This window comes from Trachemys scripta, chromosome 3 (assembly GCF_013100865.1).
Source record: "Trachemys scripta elegans isolate TJP31775 chromosome 3, CAS_Tse_1.0, whole genome shotgun sequence".
Classification (NCBI taxonomy): domain Eukaryota; kingdom Metazoa; phylum Chordata; order Testudines; family Emydidae; genus Trachemys; species Trachemys scripta.
Window position 1 is genome coordinate 198,259,054 of NC_048300.1, and position 26,176 is coordinate 198,285,229.

At 48.6% G+C, this 26,176-nt stretch overlaps 1 protein-coding gene across 1 annotated transcript in view; it reads left to right on the forward strand.

Moving 5' to 3' along the window:
- The window catches only part of SCARA5 (scavenger receptor class A member 5), a 178,332-nt gene that overhangs the window by 116,320 nt on the left and 35,836 nt on the right, over positions 1-26,176 (forward strand). The window contains exons 3-4 of the mRNA XM_034766805.1: positions 7,083-7,163; positions 12,570-12,668. Of these exons, the coding sequence (XP_034622696.1) occupies positions 7,083-7,163; positions 12,570-12,668 (180 nt within the window). The remainder of the gene's footprint in view (positions 1-7,082; positions 7,164-12,569; positions 12,669-26,176) is intronic.

Genomic DNA, 26,176 nt, shown 5'->3' on the forward strand with positions numbered 1-26,176 from the left:
CCGACTTGTTTATGACAGCTTTCCGTCTTGTGATATCCGAGAGCTACTCCCGGTCAGCTACTTGGGCGAAAACATCTGCTCCAGCTTCATTGGGCCTTATGCTTCAACTTTGGCTAAGCTCTTATCTTACAGGCTTTGAGGCTATGACTGTTTTCGCTTATACCTTTACCTTACTTGGCAAATACTTACACCTAGACGCTGCAGACGATATCAGCCTGAAACTCTTTCTCCTCTTTACCTGTCCCGCCTTCCCCTTTACGCTGCTTCCCCTTGCCACTAGTAGTGCTGGTCATACACACAGCAGTGAACTGGCAGGTGTGTATGTGTGTGCACCCTCTACTGGATGGGAGTCAGAACTTCCCAATCCTGTGTCATAGATCCTATACTGCTGGCAGCTAATAGAAGATTTTCCTGTAGTTCAGGTAGCTTTTGAAGCAGGAGGCTCTGAGTTCGATCCCTGCTGCTTGCTTCTGGGATTCCTTCGTGGGCAGCCTAGTGGTCAAGGACTCATTACAGCATTTTTAGGAGCTGTCCCCTCCCGCTCTCCAAGGCCCTTGGTCTGCTCTCATCCTGTCCACTGTCTTCCTCTTGCAGTGTCAGGAGGGCATGGGGGCACCACAGATGACCATCTGCATGGTCTTAAGACCAACTCCTGCCTTTGCGTGAGTGGGGGAGCATTGTGTGTGTGTGGGGAGGTTTGCCAACTGCAGGCAGACAGCTTCGGAGGGGTGCTGGCTTTCATGAGTAAGCCCTCCCCCGCCCCCATCTTAAACCTGTAATTTACTGAGGCACTTAAGATTTCAAATCATTAAGCTAGTTTGATTGTCGCCCCTGGGGAGGGTCTGGAATGAAAACAAGCTGGTTGCTCTGAACACATGGAAACTGTCTTTAACAAAACCATCCTGCCCCCCTACACCCTGTTCTCGCTAATGTGGGGGCACGGCTGGGAGAGCTTGAGTCTTAGATAGTTGCGGGGGGGGGGGGGAGTGATGGAAATGGATGCGGGGGGAACCTGCTATAGGTTTTGGTGTGAAAGGGGCAGCTCAGATCCGCTTTACAATGGCCCTGGGGGAAAGCACACACATGTCTCTCCGGCTTAAGGGAAGTCAGGCGGGGCCCTGGCTCAGGTTATTTCCCCGTGCGCCTGTAATGCGAGGCCATGTGGAACTTTATGGAGCAGTTGCTGCATGAGGGACCTTGAATCCAGCCACGCTGGAGCCAGCTGAGAGCAAGAGTAAGAGCTCTTGAGCCGTGGGATGGTTTGGAGCCTTCTCTCTAGGTATTTCCTAGCTCCGGATCTGTTTTTTGGGGCCCCTGTGAAGTGAAGAGACTTTAACTGAAGGCCGGAAAGGGACACGCAGGTCAAATTTGAGTCCCAGTGCAGGCTCTGTGAACGCAGAAAAGGAACTTTTCTAAGAGCCCCCAGAGCAAACGGAAACGTTTCCAGGGTTGGCTTTGATTTTAAATCCAGTGAAGAGATCCTGGGTTAAACAAATGACTGGTCCCCCGTGGGGTTCGCAGCCCAGACATGGCACCACGGGGCTAGCGCAGCAGCACTGGAGCGTGAAACCGCCCACGAACCAAAGCAATGGGGACGAGTCTATGTTCAGGGGCTGTCCTGAGAGAACTAGAGTAGGAATAGCAGGAGGGGGGCTGTGGGTGAGACTGAGCGGCATCAGCAGAGCTGGATTTATGGGAGGGAAGGGAGGTTACAGGTAAGGACTGAGGGGCATTGGCAGAGCTGTGTGTATGGAGAAGCTTCCAGAGCACCTGCTGTCATAATCTCCCTTCTCTGAGAACTTGGACAAACCACAGAGCAAGCAAGCAAAGATCCTGCCTTCAGAGCTGCTGTTTTTTCATCTCATTGAAAAACTCTTCATCCTCCCCTTTAATAGCTGACATAGCTCCACCCTTCATCCTCCCCTTTAATACCTGACATAGCTCCGCCCTTCATCCTCCCCTTTAATACCTGACATAGCTCCGCCCTTCATCCTCCCCTTTAGCTCCGCCCTTCATCCTCCCCTTTAATACCTGATATAGCTCCACCCTTCATCCTCCCCTTTAATACCTTACACAGTTCCTGCCTCAATTGTTTCTTTGCTCTTTTCCTTTCCTGCCTCCCCCACCCAGCTCATCCCTGTGCTCCTCCTTTCTAGCAACCCTCTGCCTCCTCCCACTCTCAGCTTTGAACTTCTCTGCATGTCCGCCTCTCTGCAAATCCCACTACTGCCACCATCTCCTTACGAGCAGCACCCACTTGCTTGTGGGCCCTCACCTAGTGTATCATATCCTGGCATGCAGGCCACTCAGGCAGGGGCCTTATCCCTGACTCTGGTCTCAGCGACACCCGTGTAATCTCAGCTGCCCTCCTTCCTGTGCCACATGTGCCTCCAGGGAAGAAACCCGATTCCTGAGAGAAAGAGTCTGACTGTATCCTGTTCTCTGAGCAGCTAGAGCAGAATCCTAAGTGCCCTGCACAGATTTTGTTCAGCTCTTTCTCAGGTGACTGACTCTCGGCATAAAGACTGACCACAAATGAATAAGGACCTCAGCAGTTGGCCTGATCCTTAAAGAGATTGAATGGTTTAGCCCATGGAGCTGGGTCGTCGAGAGCCATGCCTTTTAATCCCAGCTCTTCCGCCAGCTCACTCTGCAACCTTGGGGCAAGACGCTTTAACCTCTGTGCCTCGGTTTCCGCAACTGCGAAATGGAGAGAACAAGACTGACCCAGGGGGCTGGGGAGCTGTGGGATGGGTATAATGGGTGAAATCCTTGCAGGCTGAGGGGAAGACGCCTGAAGAGTAGGGGGTGTTTAGAAATGAAAGCACATTCTCCATCAGTTTCTTTGGGTTAGGGGTTCAGGTGTGGTGTGGCCCTGGGGCCAAAGGTGACACCAAATGAACTGGGTAGTTGCAAAAAGAGCACCGTGCCGGAGCTGATAAATAACAGCCATCACCCTCGGTGACCCAATGGCTCAAACCTGAAGCTAGATAAATTCAGGGTAGAAATAAGGGATAAAAACGGGGAGGACAATTAACCATTGCAGCAAATTACCAAGGGACGAGCTGGATTCTCCGTCACTGGAGTTTTTACGTCAAAACTGCACGTCTTTTTAAAACTATATACTCGAGTTCAGTGGTTCTCAACCTTTTTGGGCTCAGGACCCATTTGTAAATGTTTACGGGCTGTTGTGACCTGGTGAATAGTCTGGGGGTGGAGGCCCTGGGGTGGTTTCAGTCGTGTCCTGCCCCCTGGGAAGGTGGGTCCCTCCTGGCATTCACCCCACCATGGAAGCTCCTGGAGCTTCTGTGCTGTGGGGTGGCTGGGCTTGGTTCTGGGTGTTGCAACCTCCAGGGTTGCAGCCCCTCTCAGGTTGGCCCAGCTCCCCTGACTGGACCAGGTTTGTGAGAGTGGAGTTGTGACCTGGCTCACGGGGTGGCAGTGCCACTCACTCAAATTTGGCCTATCCACACTCTTGTTGTCATGACGGCTGGGCCAGACCTGAGTGGCGCTGGGAGCCCAGAGGTTGCAGAGCCTGGAGCAGGGAGACAAGCCCAGCCAGCCCCGTGGGACAGGAGTCACAGGAGCTGCCACGTGACGCTTTGAAACCTTCTGGAGACCCAATTTTGGGGCCTGTCCCCCAGGTTGAGACACCCTGACCTAGTTCAACCAGAAGACATGGGCAGAGCTGGTCAAAATTTTTCAGACCGAACAGTTTTCCAGCCATCAGAAAATGCTGGTTTGACAAGATTGAAATGTGTCACAGGAACATTTCAATTTCATCAACTTTTTTGATGAAAATTATCAAAACGTTTGGATTTGGTAAGGTTGAGGTGGTTTGTTTTGACATGCAAAACATAACAGATAACAGCTGAAATGAAAAAGTCGAAATGAGGAACTTTGACCTTATTGAAAGTAACCTCTTCAACCTTATTATTATTAATTATTACTGTTAGAGTGTCTGGGAGATCTAGGCATGGACCTGGACCGATTCATAGATTCTAAGGCCAGGCGGGACCATTGCGATCATCTAGTCTAACAGAAGCCGTAGGACTTCCCCAAGATAGTTCCAGTTTGAACTAGAGCAGATAGCTTAGAAAAAACATCCAATCTTGATTTTAAAATTGCCAATGTGCCTTATTTCTAGTCTGAATTTGTCTAGCTTCGTCTTCCAGCCATTGGATCAGGTTAGACCTTTGTCTACTAGACTGAAGAGCCCATTATCAAATTTCTATTCCCCATGGGTATTTATAGACTGATCAAGTCACCTCTTAACCTTCTCTTGGTAAGCGAAACAGACGGAGCTTCGTGAGTCTCTCAGAATGAGGCAGGTTTTCCTGTTCTTTAATCATTTTTCCATCCTCCTTGAATTGGGGACACAATAGTCCAGCAGTGGTCACACCAATGCCAAATACAATGGCAGTATATGCTCCCAAATCAAGATTCCCCTGTTTATGAGTTCAAGGTTCCCATTAACCTTTTTGGCCACAGCATCGCACTGGGAACCCATGTTCAGCTGATTATCCCCCATGACCCCCCAAGGCCTTTTCAGAGTTACTATTTTCCAGGATAGAGTCCCCCATCCTGTAAGTATGGCCTACGTTCTTTGCCCCTAGCTGTATCCATTTACATTTGGCCATAGTGTGGACAAATTGGAGAGAGTCCAGCGGAGGGCAACAAAAATGATCAGGGGGCTGGGACACATGACTTATGAGGAGAGGCTGAGGGAACTGGGCTTGTTTAGTCTGTAGAAGAGAAGAGTGAGGGGGGATTTGATAGCTGCTTTCAACTACCTGAAAGGGGTTCCAAAGAGGATGGAGCTCGGCTGTTCTCAGTGGTAGCAGATGACAGAACTAGGAGTAATGGTCTCAAGTTTCAGTGGGGGAGGTTTAGGTTGGATATTAGGAAAAACTATTTCACTAGGAGGGTGGTGAAGCACTGGAATGGGCTACGTAGGGAGGTGGTGGAATCTCCATCCTTAGAGGTTTTTAAGGTCAGGCTTGACAAAGCCCTGGCTGGGATGATTTAGTTGGTGTTGGTCCTGCTTTGAGCAGGGGGTTGGACTAGATACCTCCTGAGATCCCTTCCAACCCTAATCTTCTATGATTCTATGCTTCTATTCTAAAACATATATTGTTTGCTTGTACCCAACTTACCAAGAGATCCAGATTGTTCTGAATGAGTCACCTGTCCTCTTCATTATTTATCCCTCCCCTCATCTTTGTATCATCTGCAAACTTGATCAGTGATAAAAATGTTAAATAGCGTAGGGCCAAGAACTGACACCTGCAGGACCCCACTGGAAATACACCTGCTCGAAGATGATTCCCCGTTTACAATTACATTTTGAGACCTATCCATTAGCCAGATTTTAATCCATTTAATATGTACCTTGTTAATTTTATATCATTTTAATTTCTTAATCAAAATGTCTTCTGGTACCAAGTCAAATGCCTTACAGAAATCTAAGTATATTAAATCACTATTACCTTTATCAACCAACTTTGCAATCTCATCAATAAAAGATACCAAGTTAGTCTGATACAATCTATTTTCCATAAACCCATGTTGATTGGCATTAATGATATTACCCTCCTTTAATTCTTTATTAGTTGAGTCCATATCAGCCACTCCATTATCTTACTCCGGGATCGATGTCAGGCTGGCACGCCGATAATTATACGCTTGGTCCCATTGACCCTTTTTAAATAATGGCACAACCTTAGCTTTCTTCCAGTCTTCTGGAACTTCCCCAGTATTCCAAGACTTACTGAAAATCAGTACTACTGATTGGGAGAGCTCCTTGGCCAGCTCTTTTAAAACTCTTGGATGCAAGTTATCTGAACCTGCTGATTTTAAAATATTGAGCTTTAGTACTTGTTGTTTAACATTCTCCTGGGTTGCTATTGGAATGAAAAGCATATCATAATTTGATCTGAAAATATCATCTAGCTTTTTCCCAAATACAGACCAGAAATATTTATTGATCACTTCTAACTTTATTGCATTATTAGTGTCAGTTCTGCCAGTTCTGCTAGGATTCCTTTGGTTCCTAATATACTATAAAAACTCCTTATTGTCCTTAACTCAGGTGGCCATAGATGGCTCCTTTTCCTCTTTGCTTCCCTTATCAATTTTCTCCTATTCCTAGTTTCTGCTTAGAGTTATTACTGTCAACTGTCCCATTCTTCCATTTATTATATATGTTGTTTTTTTTTAATTATAGCTGCTTTCACTTATTTCTGCTTCTAAGTCCAGTTATTTTTGTTATTGTTTTTTTAAAGCAGTGTAATGTTCTTTCTCTATTGTGGGATTGTGGCTTTTTGGGCATGTATACAATATTCTTAAGCAGTTCCTAATTATTATTCACATTTTTCTATTTAAATTCTTTCTCTCAACTGATCTGGCTCATAATTGTTTTCAGCTTTGTGAAATTGGTGCTTTTAAATCACCAACTATATGAATTACTGGTTTATACTTTATTCTGTTTGCACATAACAAATGTAATCAAGGCGTGATCCCTTGTACCTAAGCTACCACTAATTTTCATTTCTGTGACCAATTCCTCGTTATCTATTATAATGAAATCTAAGACAGGATTCCCCTGCATTGGAGGTTTTAATAGTTCCGAAGCAAATTTTTTCAGAAATGTTTGCAGAAAATGATGAAATTTGGACTTTTCATTCCGATTCGGGCTGAAAGGAAATTTTGACATGTCCGAATTTCTTCTGGGATGGAAATTCTGAATTTTGACCATCTCTAAATAGGAGCCTCAGACAGGAATCACTTGGTGAATTTCTCTGCCCTGTGCTATTCAGAAAGTCAAATGAGATGATCATGGCCTTGAAATCCATGAATCGGGGAAGAAGACACATGGCAAACTTCACCTCAGTCATGGCGCTTGTATGTTTTGGGGCAGGGGCCTGCCTTTATTCCATGTCCATTAGGCACCTCCCACACGTCTGGGCATTTGCTAAATAATAATTGACAGCTATGTGCAGAGTTGTGCATGTTTTCCATCTGCTGCTGCTACTGCTTTGTCTAAAGAGAACCACTAACCATCTTTACGTGTCATATTTCAGGGCCCCCAGGACCAAAAGGAGACCAAGGCAATGAAGGAATGGAAGGCGAACCTGGAGTTCCTGGTTTACCTGGACTAAGAGGTAACAGACCATGTACTAGGTGCCCAGAGGAACTGCTCCAAAGCCCAGTGAAGTCAATAGAAAGATGCCCATCGACTTCACTGGGCTAAGGCATGCTGTTAGCACTACACAAATAATAAATATCAGTAACACAGAGATGAGCAAGACCCATTGGGTACCAGCCCTGCAGCCAATCCAGGCTTGTTTCCCACAGTCGATTCTCCAGCACTTTGTCCAGTCTGGTTTTAAATGACTCAAATGATGGCGTTTCCATCACATCCTTTAGGAGACTGAGCCGTAAACCAGGAGCTCTCATTGTCCCAACATTTCCCCCTGTGCACCTCATTTTTATTGTTGGCTTAATTCTATTCTGTTAGTGTTACAGCACATAACTACCTTTGAGCGGTTATGTAGAGCCCCAGACCTAGCAAGTGGTCTTGCGATGTGACCTACAGGTTCGGACACTGGCTCCACAGGCAGTCAAGGGGCTCTATTCCCAGCTGTGCCATTGATTTGCCATGTGACCTTGCTAACTCGCTGCCCCTCTCTGTGCCTCAGTTTCCCCACTTGTAAAACTCAGGGTACAGATGCCAGCCCTCCTTGAAAGAAGCACCTCGAGGCGCTCTGGATAAAACACACTACAGAAGGGCTAATTATTACCCCTCGTTATGTCACCCTAGACAATTCCTCTCCCCCTCGTCTGCAGCATTCCAAATATTTTGGAACAACGATCCCGTTCCCCAGGCTCCTGGGCGTGCTTAGAGGCTGACTTCCAGAGATCACCACCCTGGAATCTCAGCCCATGTTACTTCTTGACCTCTGTCCCCTCTGTAATCCGATCCCCTTTCTCCTTCCATTAAGCAAGGTTGGGTGGGATAGTTTGACTTCCTTTTGGTGCACCAGCTGTACTGCCCCAATATGCCACTATAGAGTGACCCCTGAATTATGGCAGGCTTATGGGGGCCTTCAGGTGTCCATCAACCATACCCACAGGCTTCCCAGATAGGGAGGCTGCCCGGGTCCTTGAGCCGCTGTAGGAATTAGCGCTTCTGGGGTCGGAGGGGGAGTGGCACATCAGTCATCATCCGCCAGTCGCTGCCGTCCAACACTGCGATGCCTTTGCCCTACGAACACCGTGATTTGGGTACGGAGCTAAATAAACTCCCTGCTCCTTTGCATTCCTATGGACGCCCCCACGTGCTCAGAGACGCAAGGTGAGCCTTTGTCTCTGGCAGTCCTGATGGCTTGCTGGGATAGTTGCCAGGCCTGATAGTCTGCCAGGGCAAAATCTCTGTCTGCCAGCATGGTCCTTTGATATCCTCCAATGCTGTCTTCATTCACTGGAGTACCAATTTAATGTAAACAAACAAAGCATCTGATTGCCTCCTCCTTTCATAGCCGCACGCTGCACTGGTCAGTGGAACTAAAGTTTGCAGCAAACCGATAACTTCTAAGCAGATGGTTTGCAGGCAGGAAACAAAGAGTTAGTATCAGCGACAGTAAAACCAGAGGCAGCGGGAAGCAGCCGCACATGGGGTCCTGAAGGGCTGGGGAAGGGGAATTTGAGATCCTGGTGGGGTTGGGGATCTGGACCTTTCTTAGGGGTTACATGGAACTGTTTCAAATTTCAGGAAACATTTCCCCTCCTTAATTGAAACCATTGTTTGTCAAGGTAAATTCAATTAAAAACTAAAGGAAAACCTGTTTTTCTATCTAAGTGAAAGTCTGTGTGTTGGTCGAAAGGGGCTGAGACAGACATCGGCAGCAGCCCAGAACTCCCAAAACCAGGGCCGGCTTTAGGCACCGTGGGGCCTGATTCGAAGGAGCTGCCGCTGAAGTCCCACCGCTGTCTTCAGCGGCAGCTCAATCACCGCCGCGGAGGAAGGTCCCTCCGCCGAAATGCCGCCGAAGACAGCGGCAACGGTTAAGCTGCCGCCACCGACAGTGCTGGGACTTCAGCAGCATTTCAGCATTTCAGCGATTGAGCTGCCACCGAAGACCGTGGCGGGACTTCGGCGGCAGCTCCTTTGGGACGTTGTGGGGCCCTCTTAGGGGCGCGGGGCCTGATTCCGGGGAATCGGCTGAATCGCCCTAAAGCCGGCCCTGCCCAGAACCAAACTGAATCAGACCACAAAAGTTCTGAGCCTCGTTTAGTGACCAGCCCGGGGTGGATACAAACTTACCCAAAGTTTGGGGGTGGTTTTTTTTCAGCCCCTTTCCAGTTCTGATCCAAATCTAGAATTCCAGATTTGCGAGCAAGTCTTTTAGGTGGCGCAACCAGTATCATAAAACAACCTGGAGACGTCAGATGGGGAAAAGGTCTATTTGACCATGCAGTTTATCTCCCAGGCGATGCAAGGCTGTTCCCTCCAGGGTATTCTCCAGGGCTTTGTCTAGCCAAGTGATGGGGCTTTCACGCCTTCCATTGGGAGACTATTACACAGCTTCATAGACCTCCCTCCCTGGGTCAGGATGCCGTGGGGGAGAAGTCCTTCCACCCCCCACATCAGACAGTTTCCCATTGAGCATGTGAAGAAAAATCACTGGGTTAGGCATCTAATCCCATTGACACCCCAAGACACTGACAATATCCAAATGACTCTCCTTTCCCAACACCCTGTCCAATGGATCCTGGCGACGTTGCCGGGGTGCAGAGAACCCCAGAATCCATCACCCTACACAGGGTCAGCCAACACATTCTCTGTTTCATCCCACTCCCCAGCTGATGAAAGAGTCGCCCGTTGGCTGTGAATACTCTTCTCTCGCCTGGAGAGGACAGGTTGGGTTTGACCATGTCAGCCGTGTGACCCGCTGGCTGAGTGCAAGCATTCCTGTCATCCTCTAGTGGCTGGATCCACTACACCTGCTGCTTGCGGCTGGCCTTCCTCCTAGAGCGCCGATGCTTAAAGGCATGGGGTGTGCTGCTAGAAGCCCCATGTTCGAGCCTTGCTGATGACTTGGGTGTGCTAGGCTGGCTGGTCCTGTAAAATACACTCCCTTGCCCCAAGTGGGACTGTAAAACCAGCCAAACTGGCAGAAAAACCCATCTGTTCTACTAAAGAGCTTGCCAGCAATGGCTACCCATGTTTGCTTCACGCTCCTTGACAGATTAATGGCTGGTGTTATTTGGATTTAATCAGCAGCACAAATGGATTGTCTGGCAGCTGCCGCCGTTGCTTTTTTTGTTTTGTTTTTTAACTCTTTAAGGTTTGTTTCAGTTTTGAAACGTGCATGTACATGTCCGCCATTGCTGGCTCCTTTGCCTTTCGCACGGGATCAAAGAAATTCTCTCAGCCACGGCACCCCCATGGCCCAGAGCTTAGAAAGGAATTCAGCCTGTGATGGGGTGCGGGGGCAGTATGGAAAAGGCTACCTAGCCAGCATTACTTCCCCTTGTGCATAGCACCTTCCCCCAGTCAGACACCTCAGACAGCTGCGACTAATCAGACTCTGAAGCCCCACGCCTGCCCTGGGAATTATGATGTCCCTAGAATGCAGCGCAGAAAGGGTTAGGGCCCGGGCGGTATCCCCTGGCACCGATGGGAAAACTCCCATTGACATGGGCTGCTAGGATGATCAGAGGAACAGAGAACCTGCCTTGTTAGAGGGACTTCAGGAGCTTGGCTTGTTTAGCCTAACCAAACAAAGGCTGAGGGGCGATGTGATTGTTCTCTATAAATACCTCAGAGGGATAAACACCAGGGAGGGAGAGGAGTTATTTCAGTTAAGGGCCAATATTGACACAAGAAGAAATGGAGAGGAAATTGGCCATCAATATGTTTAGGCTTGAAATGAGGCGAAGGTTTCTCCCTGCCAGAGGAGTGACGTTCTGGAAGAGCCTCCCAAGCAGGGCCGGCTCCAGGCACCAGCTTAACAAGCAGGTGCTTGGGGCGGCCAAGGGAGAGGGGCGGCACCTGCGGCAATTCGGGGGCGGCAGGTCCCTCACTCCCTCTAGGAGCGAAGGACCTGCCACTGAACTGCCGCCGATCACGATCGCGGCTTTTTTTTTTTTTTGCTTGGGGCGGCAGAAATTCCCAAGGGGAGCAATGGGGGGCAAAACACCTAACTGGGTCCAGGACTGAACTTGATAAATAGAGGGGGGGGGGAAGGGGGGGGAATGATACTATGGCTTATGACTCATCCGTGACATCTGTTAGCATCTACAATGGCCAGAGATGGGGACACTAGCAGGGGAGGGCTCTGAGACACTACAGAGAATTCTTCCCCAGGCATCTGGCTGGTGGGTCTTGCCCACATGCTCAGGGTCTAACTGATCACCAGATTTGGGGTTGGGAAGGAATTTTCCTCCACATCTGATTAGCAGAGACCCTGGGGGTTTTCCACCTTCCTCTGCAGCATGGGGCACGGGTCACTGGCAGGTTTAAACTCGTGTAAATGGTGGATTCTCTGTAACTTGAAGTCTTGAAATCATGATTTGAGGACTTCAGTGACTCAGCCAGAGGCTCTGGGTCTGTTACAGGAGTGGGTGGGCGAGGTTCTGCGGCCTGCGAGGTGCAGGAGGTCAGACCAGATGATCATGATGGTCCCTTCTGGCCTTAGAGTCAATGAGACTTCCCTGGCCGCAGCACTGGGCCCTGAGGTTCAATTCACCCATGCAGAGGGACCAGCACAAGGCCCAGGTACTGCTTAAGTCCCACTGACACCCACAGATGGCGCATAGTCCTTGTACTATCCCTCTGGGCAGGACATATGTCACCCTGAGTGAGCTGCCGGGGGTCACGCAGCCAGCCAGGGCACAGGCGGGCATGATGGGATGGGGTTGAGATGCCATGGTTCCCAGTAACCGGCGCTCTCAGAGGAGCATATCGAGTAGAGAGGGAAAATGAGATTGGGACACAATGCCCAGTGCTAAGTCAGTTCAGGGTTCTTTAAAGGCCCTTTAGGGACGCTGTGGGACGGACCCAGGAGATCGGGGCATCCTGTGGATTCTGGAGCAGGTAGCAAGTAGCTGCCCTGCTCCCATCACATGTCCTGCGGGGAGGTTGCCCTTTTGCGTTTGGCTGGGTCGCTCTGCACCAAGCCTGAGCCCCCGCGAAGGCATTCGAAATGTTGGAACGTGAGCTGTAGATGTACCAATGGGTTCTTCACCGTGGAGGTTCGGATTAGGCTTGGGTCCAGACTAGAAGCCTGGATCCAGAGCCCCACTGAACACTGGGGAATTAGGGAGCTGTGTGTGAGCTTTGTAGTGCAGGCCCGTCTCCCGTTCTGATCCGCCAGGAGCAGCGAGGGGATTTGGTTTAGCAGGACGGCGGGATGGAGAGGGCGCGCCTGTCGTTGGTCTCACGCTGCCAGGTGGGCCTGGCAGAGCCAGTTAGCACGCAGGCGGCACGCAGGGTGCCTGCTCTTTGCCAGTTTGGTTTCCTGCTGTAATAACAACACTTTGTCTGTTGTTCATTCCCAATCCAGGGCTCCCTGGGGAGAGAGGGCCTCTGGGACCACCCGGCCTGAAAGGAGACAAGGGAGACCTCGGCCCGTCCGGCCCTACTGGGATGCGAGGATTCAAAGGTACTGTTCAGGGTTCATGCTCCAGGCGCCTGGCATGGGGGTTCTTGGTTCTGTCTGGCCTTCCCGAGACGTGTTGGCTTTGGTGACACCTGCTGGTCAAACGTAGAGGAGAGACGATATCTCCCAGGTGCCCATATAGGGCCTGTTAATCAGTGGCCATTTAGAGGCCTGGGATGAAGGAGGATAAAACAGGGCCAGGATCCACCCAAACTCTGTGTACCTGGACTTGCATCAGGCTTTTTATACGTCCCTCAGGATGGGAGGGGAGTTCTTACGTGCACACTGACTAGTTACCCTTATATCAGGGTTTATTTTCTGCCACCTCTTTTTGGTTTCTTGTGGTTTTGAAGCGGCTCATTATATCCCAGGTTAAAAACAGGTGTGAGATCATGGAGCACAAACCATTATTTTGATGCCATGATACAGCTAGAGTTTATGTACCTATTTTAGCAGAGCAAATGAGTAGGTAGGCTGTCTAAAAAAATCGCATACCGTAAACTTAAAAAACACCCATAAGAAATGGTTATGTTTCCAAAACACGCACTTTCTGACTCAAACACCGTTTATTTTAGCTTATGGTAGCCAAGAAAGAACAGAAGTCAAGTCTCCCTGAGAGGTGCACAGTGTGTGTGTGTGTCTTTGTAACACTCTACAGCAACTCTAAAAACCAAAGTGGCTGCTCTCTCTGCAGGTAGGCGTTGCACTTAGAGATTTAAAGGTGCAGAAAATGAAAGCATCATCGTTTCAAGCCAGGTGCACCCACAGAAAGTTCCCAGTGAGGCCTGCTATGTCCTGCTTTGCATAAGAACCCCAGAGGGGTGACGTGTGTGTATGTGGGGAGGTGGTCAGGCAGGGTTAATGGCATGCAGTACATGCTTCTCACACAAATAGACAATCCCTAACACAGAACCAGAGCAATTGACATACAGCCCCTGTTAGTCTGGTGTCTTGTCTCTAAAAGAAATCAGGAAAGTGAAAGAAACCGTCCAGTGAACATTTATGGAATAACCTGCCCTGAAGACAACTTTCTTCCTGACCCCAGGCAGATACTGGTGGGCTTCTACAATAAAACATGAGGGTTGATATTCCTCACACATTTTTTGCCCTGTTCCTGCAGATGATTGTCATATAAATGTCTAAACTGTTTAGGAATTCCACTATGCTCTTAACTTCAATAATATACTGTGACAGTGAGTTCTCCAGGTTAATGGTGCATTGTGAAAACAAAACAAAAGTGTCTTCTTTTAACATACCTCTCGCTCTGAATCACATACATGCACCTGGTGCACCATGGGAAAAGTACCACAGAGAGTGAAACCTTTCAGCTTATCTGTACATCCATCAGAGATAGGAGATTGCATTAGATGGACCTCAGGTTAGGAACTGCCAGTCTGGATCAATCTGCCTACTCCCAAATATGTACTCAGCACCACAGCAATTACCACCAGCATCATTCCAGTCCATTGAAAGGCCCAGTTCCTCCGTCTGTCCCTCGTTCCCTGCCACCTTTGTAAGAGGAACTATTCCTGGTGGAATACACAGATTTCAAAGCAAAATTGCAGCCCGAGGAAGCTCTGTCCTAAAGGGAAGAGATATGTGGAAAGAGATTTATTGGTGACATTGCTAAGTGGAGAGGAAGCCACACAAAGATCTCAGAGCTGCAGCCCTAGGTAAAGAAGGTGTCCTGCATATTTAGATCCTTGTAATGCAAACCAAAGAAGGGGGAGTGCAGTAGATGGTGCTGACTAGCTCTTCTCCAGCTCTGATGCTCTGTAGAAGAGGGAGAAATTAATTCCCTGGGGCTGGTTGTTTTGCAGCCAGGGAATGGGGGGCAAAAGAATTTCCTTGACCTCCCTCTTCCAAGATTGAGTCGGGACTGGTTGCACTCTGGGGTGGAAACAGCCCACCCCACCCCCCACTCCCACCACCAGCACCACCACCACCCATTTCCCAATAATTCAGTATGTCTTGGTTAAGTTGACTTGGCTTTGTTTGCCAGGTAACTATTCAGCAGTCCGCAATGGGCTAATCATGGGCAAGGTGTCCCGCTGATTTGCTCATGTCACCCTCTCATAATGGCCCATAGAGGAGATAAGCGCTAATATTACTACAACTAGGAAGGATGTGGACTACAGAAGGGATGTGGACAAATTGGAGAGAGTCCAGCGGAGGGCAATGAAAATGATTAGGGGGCTGGAGCACATGACTTACGAGGAGAGGCTGAGGGAACTGGGCTTGTTTAGTCTGCAGAAGAGAAGAGTGAGGGGGAATTTGATAGCAGTCTTCAACTACCTGAAGGGGGGTTCCAAAGAGGATGGAGCTCGGTTGTTCTCAGTTGTAGCAGATGACAGAACAAGAAGTAATGGTCTCAAGTGGCAGTGGGGGAGGTCTAGGTTGGATATTAGGAAACACTATTTCACTAGGAGGGTGGTGAAGCACTGGAATGGGTTACCTAGGGAGGTGGTGGAATCTCCATCCTTAGAGGTTTTTAAGGCCCGGCTTGACAAAGCCCTGGCTGGGATGATTTAGTTGGGGTTGGTCCTGCTTTGAGCAGGGGGTTGGACTAGACCTCCTGAGGTCCCTTCCAACCCTGATATTCTATGATTCTATGAACTAAGAGAAATTCTCCTTCATCTGGAGTCTCAGGGGTCTGAGAGCTTGCAAGAGACAGTCCTGAGTTCTACTTCCAATGTTGCATGTGTGCAGTTGAGCTGGTGCCTGCGATGTGTGCATTGTCTGTATGCAGCCATGGAGTCATTAAAATAAGGTAATGGGATTCCTGGTAGTTTATAGGTGAGATGCACCAGGCGGGAATAGTAGCACTTTGTTTAGTCGCATGGATGTGTCCCCTTGACTATGCAGCACTGTGCCTGTTTCGTGGCCCCCAGGGTGCACTGCAGCATGCTAGCACTGGGAGGGGAGATGTTTGAAACTCATGCACCTCCACGCAGGGGTGTGCTGTCCCTGTCGCATGCTGCAAACATGTGAGAAGAGGCGGGATTCTCGACCAAAAGGGCAGTGCCAGCAGGAGGACGGAGAGTCCTCTTCCCTCAGTGCCATGCCACAGCGAAACAAGAAGGATGCAGAAGGGCTCCCAGCTCTTCAAGGCAGATCCGGAGCACCATGATTTTGCCTTGTTCTATCCGTGCCACAAACCAAATGACGCTGCTTCGGCCCCAGAAATATGTCAGGATGCTTGGATCATGAGCCTCAAAATCAAAGACTGTCCTATAAGTTGTGGAATGAGTGGCAACCCCGTCCCCTTGTCACTGCGGTAACTTTGGCGATCATGTACCAGATCCCAACCTGGTTTGTCAAGAGGGGGAATCTGTTCTCCGCATTGGCCTCCCAGATGTCCTCTTCTTGGCACCGTCTTGCCTTCAAAAGGTTTCTGTGCTCCGAGGGCTGCATGGCTCTTCAGATCTCCCGGCTGACTAGACAGTGTTTGTGCAGTGCTTGGAAGATGGAAAGCACTTGACACTGTGAGTTGCTGTTATTAGCCCATGGCTCCCTCTTGTTGGAAAAGAACAAAGAATCCATAAGCCCTGGTATGTCTTTGCGGGGACAGGACTGGAGCCAGTTCTGGGATATGTGCAGAAAAACACAGCTAGCTTCCTTCTCAGCCTACACATGGCTTGATGCAGACAGCAGGGCCCTCACCCGTGTGGGCCTAGCCCTCGGCAGGATGTACTGGCACTGAAAGGAAGGAGGGAAGAAGAAGGGAAGACGAGAGAATAAATGTGTGGGTTGCAGTAGCACCACTTTGTTTTCTTTGTTTTACAGCCACTGACAATTTTCCTTACCGGGATTTTTAGAGATGAGTACAGTCCCTGAGGGCATGGGGCTTCAGCATCCGCACCGGGGTGGCCATCACGCTCTCGCCAGGCGTGGTGGCCATCACGCTCTAGCTCAGTCACAAGGTACAGGCTTGATGAAGGAACCACTGGCCGGTGTCCTGCAGCAGGTCAGACTAGATCAGGGGGTCTCAAACTTTTGTTTCTTTTTGCTGGGACCCCCTTTGAAAATATTTCAGGCTGTGACGACACCCACCCCAAAAATGTGATAACCCTCCCCATACCAGGCCACCCTTACTTCTGCACTGCTGCTGGTGGCCGCGCTGCCTTCAGAGCTGGGTGCCCAGCTAGCAACCGCCGCTCTCCGGCCGCCCAGCTCCGAAGGCAGCACAGAAGTTAGGGTGGCAATACTGCGACCTCCCCTACAATAGGTTTGCAACCCCCTTTTGGGTTGGGACCCCGTGTTTGAGAAATGCTGGACTAGATGGTCATCACAGTCCTGCATCTTTTTCAAGAGCACTGCAATTCTTGGGGGGGGGGCAGCAGCCCCTGATATCACAAAGGAGCTAGCGATCGGTGGTTACAATGCAGCTGGAAGCCAATCACACAACCTGCTTTTTGGCATCCCCCAGCCAAACCCACATGATAGTTATGGTCTGTGGTTTCCTTTCCTTTCCGAGACGAGGGGACGGTAGATTTTTCTCATCGACTGTTGCCAAATAACGGCTTGACAGGCAAAGAGTATTAAGCAAAGCTGAACTAACCTTTACTTCAGTCCCGGGCAAACACTCCCCCTCTTAACCCTGGAGTATGTTATTAAATACACATGTTTCCTGCACACCCATGCCAGTGTGTGTGTGTGTGTGTGTGAGAGAGAGAGGGAATGTTTGAGTCCTCGGCCCTGTAAATGTTTGTCCAGCTTGATTAGACACATTCAAGGCCAAAGTCTGGGTGAAAACAAAATTTGCCCAGCGGAAGGAGCGGCTCTGCTTTCCAAGAGATGAGTCCAATAAGGAATCGCATTCTCTGGATGGACAATGTTATTAGAGTTGCGGTTTGAACCTGCACACATAAAATAAATACATTAAACTGTCCTGTGTGTGACTTAACGACTTCAACGTGGGCCTGTCGGGAAATATTACACTGGGAATCGCAGCCTATGATCCGGGAACACTGCCAAACCAGCCGGGCTTTGTTTTTCTCACGGCGGGATAAGCTTTTCTCGTGTTCAAGACGATGTTTGAGAAACTCCTTCAAAAGGTCTCTCCTCTTTTAGTGCCTGCTCTTCCACTCCTCATCCTACATAAGGAAGACAATCTCCACCCCCGCCCCATCATCTTTACAATGAACTCTGTTGTCAAGATCATTTCATTTGCTTAAATCAGTCTACGTGCCCTGAGCTGGGACTCACACTCTGAGTGTGAAGTCTGGCTGCTGGGTAAATAGTTTTCGTTAGCTACATTAATCTGATGGCCAGGACATTAGGAATCAGCCTCCTTCGTGCTGAAATAAGAGAACGGGGCTTGTTCATTTTCCCCACTCATATTGGCTTAATAGATATTGACCTACCTGCCCAATGCATCTTAGATCCTAGCAGGCTATCTCCAAGGTTTGCATATCAGGCTGGGGCTAGGGACAGGAAGGTGACCTTTTCCAAGGTCAGGCGGGATCTCAAACATGGTTGTCAGAGTAGAGCAGCAAACAGGGTGGGAAAAGTCATGAACTTCTCCTGCGCTACAGTAGTATCTGCCTGTCCATCCACCCAGGTACTTACATGATCTTCATCATGGTAGAGAAGCCAGGATTGGACGACAGGGGATGGATCACTTGATGATTCCCTGTTCTGTTCATTCCCTCTGGGGCACCTGGCATTAGCCATTGGTCTGACCCAATATGGCCATTCTTACGTTCTTAGAGTCTGGTGCTTGGTTTAACGAGAGGCTAATTTTTCACTGTTGGCCTCAGGTGGGGTATGTCGCTTGGCAGGCACACCCAGCGTTTGTAGGGGTGAGACAGCACTTTTCCCACTGGGCAGGAAGTGATTAGGTTAAATTCACTTGGATCTGATTTCTGATTGTCCTGGGCTGCTGGGCAACAAGGTGCCCGGCAGTTTTGTGAGATCTCATGATAAATTGTGTCTCATGATCTCATGCCTCTTGCAGCTCTGGGCTTAGACTAATCGTTTGATCTCATCTGGCCCCTATGAGAGGCCCCTTGACTTTAGGTGAATGTTGCAGTCTTTGAGATGCTGCCCTCAGGGAGTTAGAAATGACTGATTTTCTTTACCATCTAATGCGTAAGCTGGTCCCCTGGAGGGGTCACTGGTCCATGCGCAGGAGGGGATGGAGACCAAAGCAGACTGTGATGAACTTCAAAAAGATCTCACAAAACTAAGTGATTGGGCAACAAAATGGCAAATGAAATTTAATGTGGATAAATGTAAAGTAATGCACATTGGAAAAAATAACCCCAACTCTACATACAATATGATGGGGGCTAATTTAGCTACAACAAGTCAGGAAAAAGATCTTGGAGTCATCGTGGATAGTTCTCTGAAGATGTTCGCGCAGTGTGCAGAGGCGGTCAAAAAAGCAAACAGGATGTTAGGGATCATTAAAAAGGGGATAGAGAATAAGACTGAGAATATATTATTGCCCTTATATAAATCGATGGTATGCCCTCATCTCGAATACTGCGTACAGATGTGGTCTCCTCATCTCAAAAAAGATATACTGGCACTAGAAAAGGTTCAGAAAAGGCCAACTAAAATGATTAGGGGTTTGGAACGGGTCCCCTATGAGGAGAGATTAGAGAGGCTAGGCCTCTTCAGCTTGGAAAAGAGGAGACTAAGGGGGGATATGATAGAGGTATATAAAATCATGAGTGATGTGGAGAAAGTGGATAAGGAAAAGTTATTTACTTATTCCCATAATACTAGAACTAGGGGTCACCAAATGAAATTAATAGGCAGCAGGTTTAAAACAAATACAAGGAAGTTCTTCTTCACGCAGCTCACAGTCAACTTGAGGAACTCCTTACCTGAGGAGGTTGTGAAGGCTAGGACTATAACAGCGTTTAAAAGAGAACTGGATAAATTCATGGTGGTTAAGTCCATTAATGGGTATTAGCCAGGATGCGTAAGGAATGGTGTCCCTAGCCTCTGTCTGTCAGAGGCTGGCGATGGATGGCAGGAGAGAGATCACTTGATCATTGCCTGTTAGGTTCTCTCCCTCTGGGGCACCTGGCATTGGCCACTGTCGATAGAGAGGATACTGGGCTAGATGGACCTTTAACTATCTTTAGCAGTTTAGTATCATCTGCAAACTTTGCCACCTCACTGTTTACCCCTTTCTCCAGATCATTTATGAATAAGTTGAATAGGATCGGTCCGAGGACTTACCCTTGGGGAACACCACTAGTTACCCCTCTCCATTCTGAGAATTTACCATTTATTCCTACCCTTTGTTCCCTCTCTTTTAACCAGTTCTCAGTCCATGAAAGGACCTTCCCTTTTATCCCATGGCAGCTTAATTTACATAAGAGCCTTTGGTGAGGGACCTTGTCAAAAGCTTTCTGGAAATCTAAGTACACTATGTCCACTGGATCCCCCTTGTCCACATGTTTGTTGACCCCTTTAAAGAATTCTAATTGCTGAATTTCTATGATTTATAGTCATTGCTGTAACTTATAGGAAGCAGACACATGGGGAGGCAATACCCCAGTTCCATGCTTTCAGTGAAGGGCTTGTTTTCTGGACTAGTAACCTTTCATAGACACAATGCTTTTTGTCTGTATATACTGAGCATAGTCATGTCACCGCTGAAATGCAGCCACATCTGGGGTGGAGTGCTGCACCCAGCCAGAATACTCCACAATGCACCGTGACATTGAGGAGGGGAAATTTTAGCTGTGGTCACTGGGACAAATCCCTTCTCGTTAGTAGCACCACTGGTAGAGTAGATAAGACCTTGATTTTAAGGTCTCATGAAAAAAACACCCCTCACCCAATCCAAAGCCTGCCCAGAGGTCAGTTTGTCTACCTGGGAAGTACCACATGGAGGAATTGGATGGGAACTCTAACCAATGCAGGAGTTTGGCAGCCTCTTGGCCTAAGGTGGGGAGGCTGCTGCCCCTGGGGTGGAGATGGCAGCAGGGGGTAGGAGGACCTGGGCCCACCCTACTCCACCAGGTCCCAGCCCAGGGCCCTAACAGTGGCAGATAGTTCCGCCACTGGGTCAGCAGGGATCTGACCACAACATACTGACAGCACCCGGCCCAATGGTCAGCCCCCCTGGCCACTTCCTACCCCGTTTCCTAGTGTGGTGGTCTGGGCGTCCCCAGTGTCTCAGGGTTCCTCGGTTCGGGCAGTTTCCAGCAGTTCCAAGCTGTCACGGGCATCCTCTTGTGTCGCGGTGTGGCTGGCTTCCGCAGTCCAGGGTGTCAGCGCCTCCCAGGCTGGAGCTGGCTGTCTGCATCCTCCCTCTTCAGTGGTCAGCCTTGACTGATCTGAGTAGTTGCTCCCTGGTGTGACGTTGTGCACTCCATATGATGTTATGAAAATATGCTAATGAGTGTGAATATAATGTAACTGGAACATGCTTCATGCAAAAGGTCTCTTGTAAGGCATCATAACAAAGTTTATAATCTACTGAGTGTGGTCATCCTGTTTGTATGAATGTATCATTCTTGTATCTGAAACTAGTGAATATAACTCTGAGGTCCTATTGTAGTTGTGCAAAGTGTGGGCCATTAATGGTGGGTTAGAATCTTAATGGCTCCCATCAAATAGGACAATTGACTGTAGATGGCTCTGTTTACTTGCAAGCTTTCCTGTGAGTCGGGCTGGGAAGAATGAAGGCTTGGGGGTCTCACAAGACATGTGACCAGGTCACCTGGTACTGGAATCCATCTTTAACCTGGTGCTTTTCCATTTAGAAGGGGGGGGGGGACCCAGAGAGACAAAAGATTCCCGCCTTGTGCCAAAGCTATACAAGGGGGTGGAACAGAACAAAGGAGGCTGCAGTCATGAGGAATCCCCTAGCTACCACCAGAGCTGGAACAAGGGCTGTACCAGGGGAAAGGATTGAGCCCAGACTAGGAAGGCATCCAGTCTGTGAAAGACGCTTATTGGAACATCTATGAGGATGAGATTTTATCTGTAATCAGTTTCTTAATGTATTAGGCTTAGACTTGCATGTTTTTGTTTTATTTTGCTTGGTAACTTACTTGGTTCTGTTTGTTATTACTTGGAACCACTTAAATCCTACATTTTATACTTAATAAAATCACTTTTGTTTATTAATTAACCCAGAATGAGTAATTAATAGCTGGGGGAGCAAACAACTGTGCATATTTCTCTACCAGTGTTACAGAGGCCGGACAATTTATGAGTTTACCCTGTATAAGCTTTATACAGAGTTAAATGGATCTATTTGGAGTTTGGATCCCATTGGGAGCTGGGTGTCTGGATGCTAGAGACAGGAACAGTTCTTAAGCTGTTTTCAGTTTAAGTCTTCAGCTTTTGGGGGACGTGGTTCAGACTTGGGTCTGTGTTTGCAGCAGGCTAGCATGTCTGGCTCAACAAGACAGGGTACTGAAGTCCCAAGCTGGCAGGGAAAACAGGCTCAGAGGTAGTCTCAGCATATCAGGTGGCAGTCCCAAGGGGGTCTCTGTGACCCAACCCATCATACCTGGTCAACAGCAGGAGCACGCCCAGCAGGGCTGAGCAGGTGTGGCCTCCTCAGCCAATAGGGTGGGGTTAACCCCTTCCAGACCAGGGTGGGGCAAGCGTGCCTTGTTACACAGCACCACTGCCACCTTGGCAGAAAAAGGACACAACTCAGCTGTCATGATATCCAGGAGATTATTGCCGAGGCTGCTGGACACAGACAGACCCTGTGGTTCTCTCTGGATCTCTAGCTCCAAGGCCTGTGCTGTTTAGGTGTCAGCACACAAGGGTCGGTCAGTCAGGGAATGGATGACTATATGCCAGTCACCTGTGTACTTCGGTGGAAGATCCATGAACTTTAACAGCTAGATGAGCTAACAGAGACAGGAGGGGAAATCAGAGGTAAGAGGCTACACTCTCTGTTCTCTGACGGAGCTGTCTCGGCAGGGGAGAAGGGTAGATAAGCCTTCCAGGAAGCTGAGGAAATGAAAGGCTGTTTATGGGGAGATGCCAAGGCAAGCAAAGAAGGCCAAGACAAATTCTAAAATAAGCAAGCGAATCGAAGCGCATGGAGCACAAAGCGTTTGCCCTGGCCCCGCAGGACGTGGCTGAGATGGAGCAGCCGGGGAAGGGGACCATGGAAGAGATCTATGTCCAGTGTCTCATGGATGCAGCGGCTGGTGCTTCTGTTCTTGGGCTACACGGCCACAGGTTCAGTTTCCAATCTAGCGATGGGAGGTAGCGCCATGGAGACCTCCCCCGTGTTCCTTCCATGGAGCAGCAAACAAGATTTGGAGGGGGGAGACCGTCAGCTGGTAGGAACTGGCATTGAAGTACATTTGCATCAGCCGAGATCTGGCTCAAAAAGCTGCTCCCATTAGCAAGAGGTGACGCTTAAACCTAAAGGCAACTACAAAGAGCCTGCATGCTGCATCTAAGGACAGCTATCCCAGCATCCTTCCCTTCCCAGCAGAAGGCGGGGCTTCCCTAAGCACCGCCTACCCTGTTCTGATCCCTGCTGCACCCCATGCTGGGAACGTGAGGGGTAATTGGTTCATCTCCAGGAAGCTCTGGAGAGAGAGAAGGGGTTAAGAAGAGGAATGGTCCATACAGCACCTGGGCCATATCTGCAGGGAGATGGTGGAGACGGTTCCCAGGATCTGCTCAGTCCTTTTCTTGTAGGAGGGGGAGGGATAGCTCAGTGGTTTGAGCATTGGCCTGCTAAACGCAGCGTTATGAGTTCAATCCTTGAGGGGGCTACTTAGGGATCTGGGACAAAAACAGTACTTGGTCCTGCTAGTGAAGGTAGGGGGTTGGACTTGATGACCTTTTTAAGGTCCCTTCCAGTTCTGAGATAGGTATATCTATCTTATTATGAATTAGATGCACTGGGCAGCATTGACCTGCCCTGGAGCTGTATTGGAGGCAAATGAGTTACGCTGAGGGGGAATGTGACCCTTTGAAGCTCCTCGTCTTAGCAGTTCGGGCGCTAGACCTAGGTTTACACTCTGCTAAGCTACAGCCTCCCTGTTCAACCCTGGGCAAAGCACTGAGGGTAAAATGGCCCAAAACGCCTCTGTCCGACTGAAAGTTTACCCATAGTCTCTCTGGCCCCAGTCCCCAAAGGTATCAAGACACCTAACTCCTGTTTGTTTATCTGGGAATTAGGTGCTTTAAATACCTTTTGAGATGCAAAGACTCTGTGCCTCAGTTTCCCTTATGTGTTAAATGGGGATAATCATAGAAATGTAGGGCTGGAAGAGACCTCAAGAGGTCACCAAGTCCCAGCCCCCTGTGCAGAGACAGGACCAGCTAAATACTGACCTCCTTTCTAAAACGCTTTGAGATCTACCGATGAAAAAGCTACACAACAGCTTGTTATTATTATTGTTATTTATTGCCATAGAAAGATACAGTTTACTGTCTAGCTGGGCGTGCGGCGGGTGGCCTTTGAAGTGAGCCTTAATTACAAATTTCCCCTCTGCTTTGCGCAGGCGTTACAGATGCCCTGGAGCTGTGTCTCAGAGCTGACGTTTGCCCTGGTCTCCTTGGCCTACATTATTATTATTTATTCGCATTGCCTTCATTATTTGTAGCAACTAGTGGTTCCAGTCAGGAACCAGCGCCCCATTGCGCTAGGCACTATACGTACATGAAATAAACAAACAGTCCCTGCCTCAAAGAGCTGACAGGCTGAACATGTGATGAGAGACAATGGGGCAGGGATAGGGGTAGCAGCAAACTGAGTTTGGTTTAAGAAGTACCCATCCGCAGTTCACCCAGGGCCTGATCCAAAGCCCATTGAAGTCGATGGAAGTCTTTCCATCAACTTCACTGGGTTTTTGATCGGGGCCCAACTGACAGTATTGTGTGTGCTGTGTGCCTGATTACGCCTCCTTCCACCCCAGAGGTAACTGCATTTTGATGGCACTGTATGTATTTGTACTCGGTTAGAGTTTTGCCCAGGTAAGGGCTAAGTGAAAACTGAGTGACTCAGGAGTTAGGCCTAAATCTATCAAGTGCTTGGGACAAAAGGTGCTATATACATTTAAGAGGCTGTTCTTGAAAGAACCTAGTATACAGAAGAATCACTTCTCTCACGACTGAAATGCTGCCACCTCCGGGGTGGAACATAGCAGCTGTTTAACAATGCACAACAACAGTACACTTCACCCTGTGTTTAAATGCAGCCACCTCCGGGGTGGAACATAGCGGCTGTTTAACAATGCACAACAACAGTACACTTCACCCTGTGTTTAAATGCAGCCACCTCTGGGGTGGAACATTGCAACCTTTTTAACAGTGCACAGCCATACTCCCAAGTAATTTAGAGACGAGAGAGAAGATTACTAAATCCACTTGAAACTTCAGGGGGAGTTGAAGGAGTGTAAGTAACTCAACCTCCTTGTGGCTCAATTTCCGCACCTTAAATTGGGATTCATAATCATAGGAGTGTTGGGAGGATTAATTCATTCATTCATTAAGCAGGTAGTGTTTGAATAGCTCACTGAAACCGGACAGTTCTGTGTAAATGCCAAGCATTATTACTATTTTCTGGAGTGATTGGTAATAGCTGAATTGTAGTACGTTAAAAAAAGGCTTATTGGGTTATTTTATCCATCCCCCCAATGCAGAATTTCCCCCTGGACCTTATAGTGTCCCATTTTAAATACCCTGGCCAAATGGGGCTCCGACCTTTCCACTGACTTTCTCCTTCCCACTTTGGAATAGATCTCCCTGTTAGACAACATTTCCTGAGATGCAGCTTGGGTTTTCCTTTACTCATTGTCACCTCATTGCTTCCAGTTCCATATCCTCAAATTAATCCAAACAGTCTTCTCCCTCCTTGGCATTTTACCCTTCAAATACTTGCAGTCAGTTAGCAGCACCTCCTGTAGCTGTTATGTGGCTAACCTCTTGCCTTGCGTCGCTGCGCGCTGTTAAACAGTTGCTGGGTTTCTTCTCAGAGGTGGCTTTCTGTCACTGGAGGAGGGGCATCTACACCAGCACTAGTTAGAGAATGGAAAGTATTTTACATGGCAAAATTAGAAAGAAACAAAAAAAAAAACTTTTTTTTTTTTTTAAGTTTTCTCAAAAATAAATCAGGTTTTTTGATCAAAATCTGGACATTTTGAAGGAAATGACAATTGTGTGAATACAAAGGCTGGGTTCTGTCAAGAAATAAGGTTTAAATCAGCATACACAGTAAGCATGTGAAGGCCTGGGGGATCATTTGGGATAGGAGGTGCTGTAGAAAGGGGCGGTCACGCTGGGCTAAGAGAGAGGGCATCCTGTGGTTGGTGTCCGTTCTAATGGATTTGCTGTAACCCAGTCAGAGCCCTGGGTTATTCAGGCAAATAAGCTTTGAGTGGACTTCGTAATCCCTCTCCCCCACAAGCCTGAAATGTGACGGGGGCAGAGACGTGGGACGACGGAGAACCAGTCGGTGGTTACGGGTCTATAACCAGACTCCCAGTACCATGCATAGCCGCATCTCTGACCTCTCTCCTGCTGTTCTCTGTTCTGCACTCATCTGCTTTTCATCA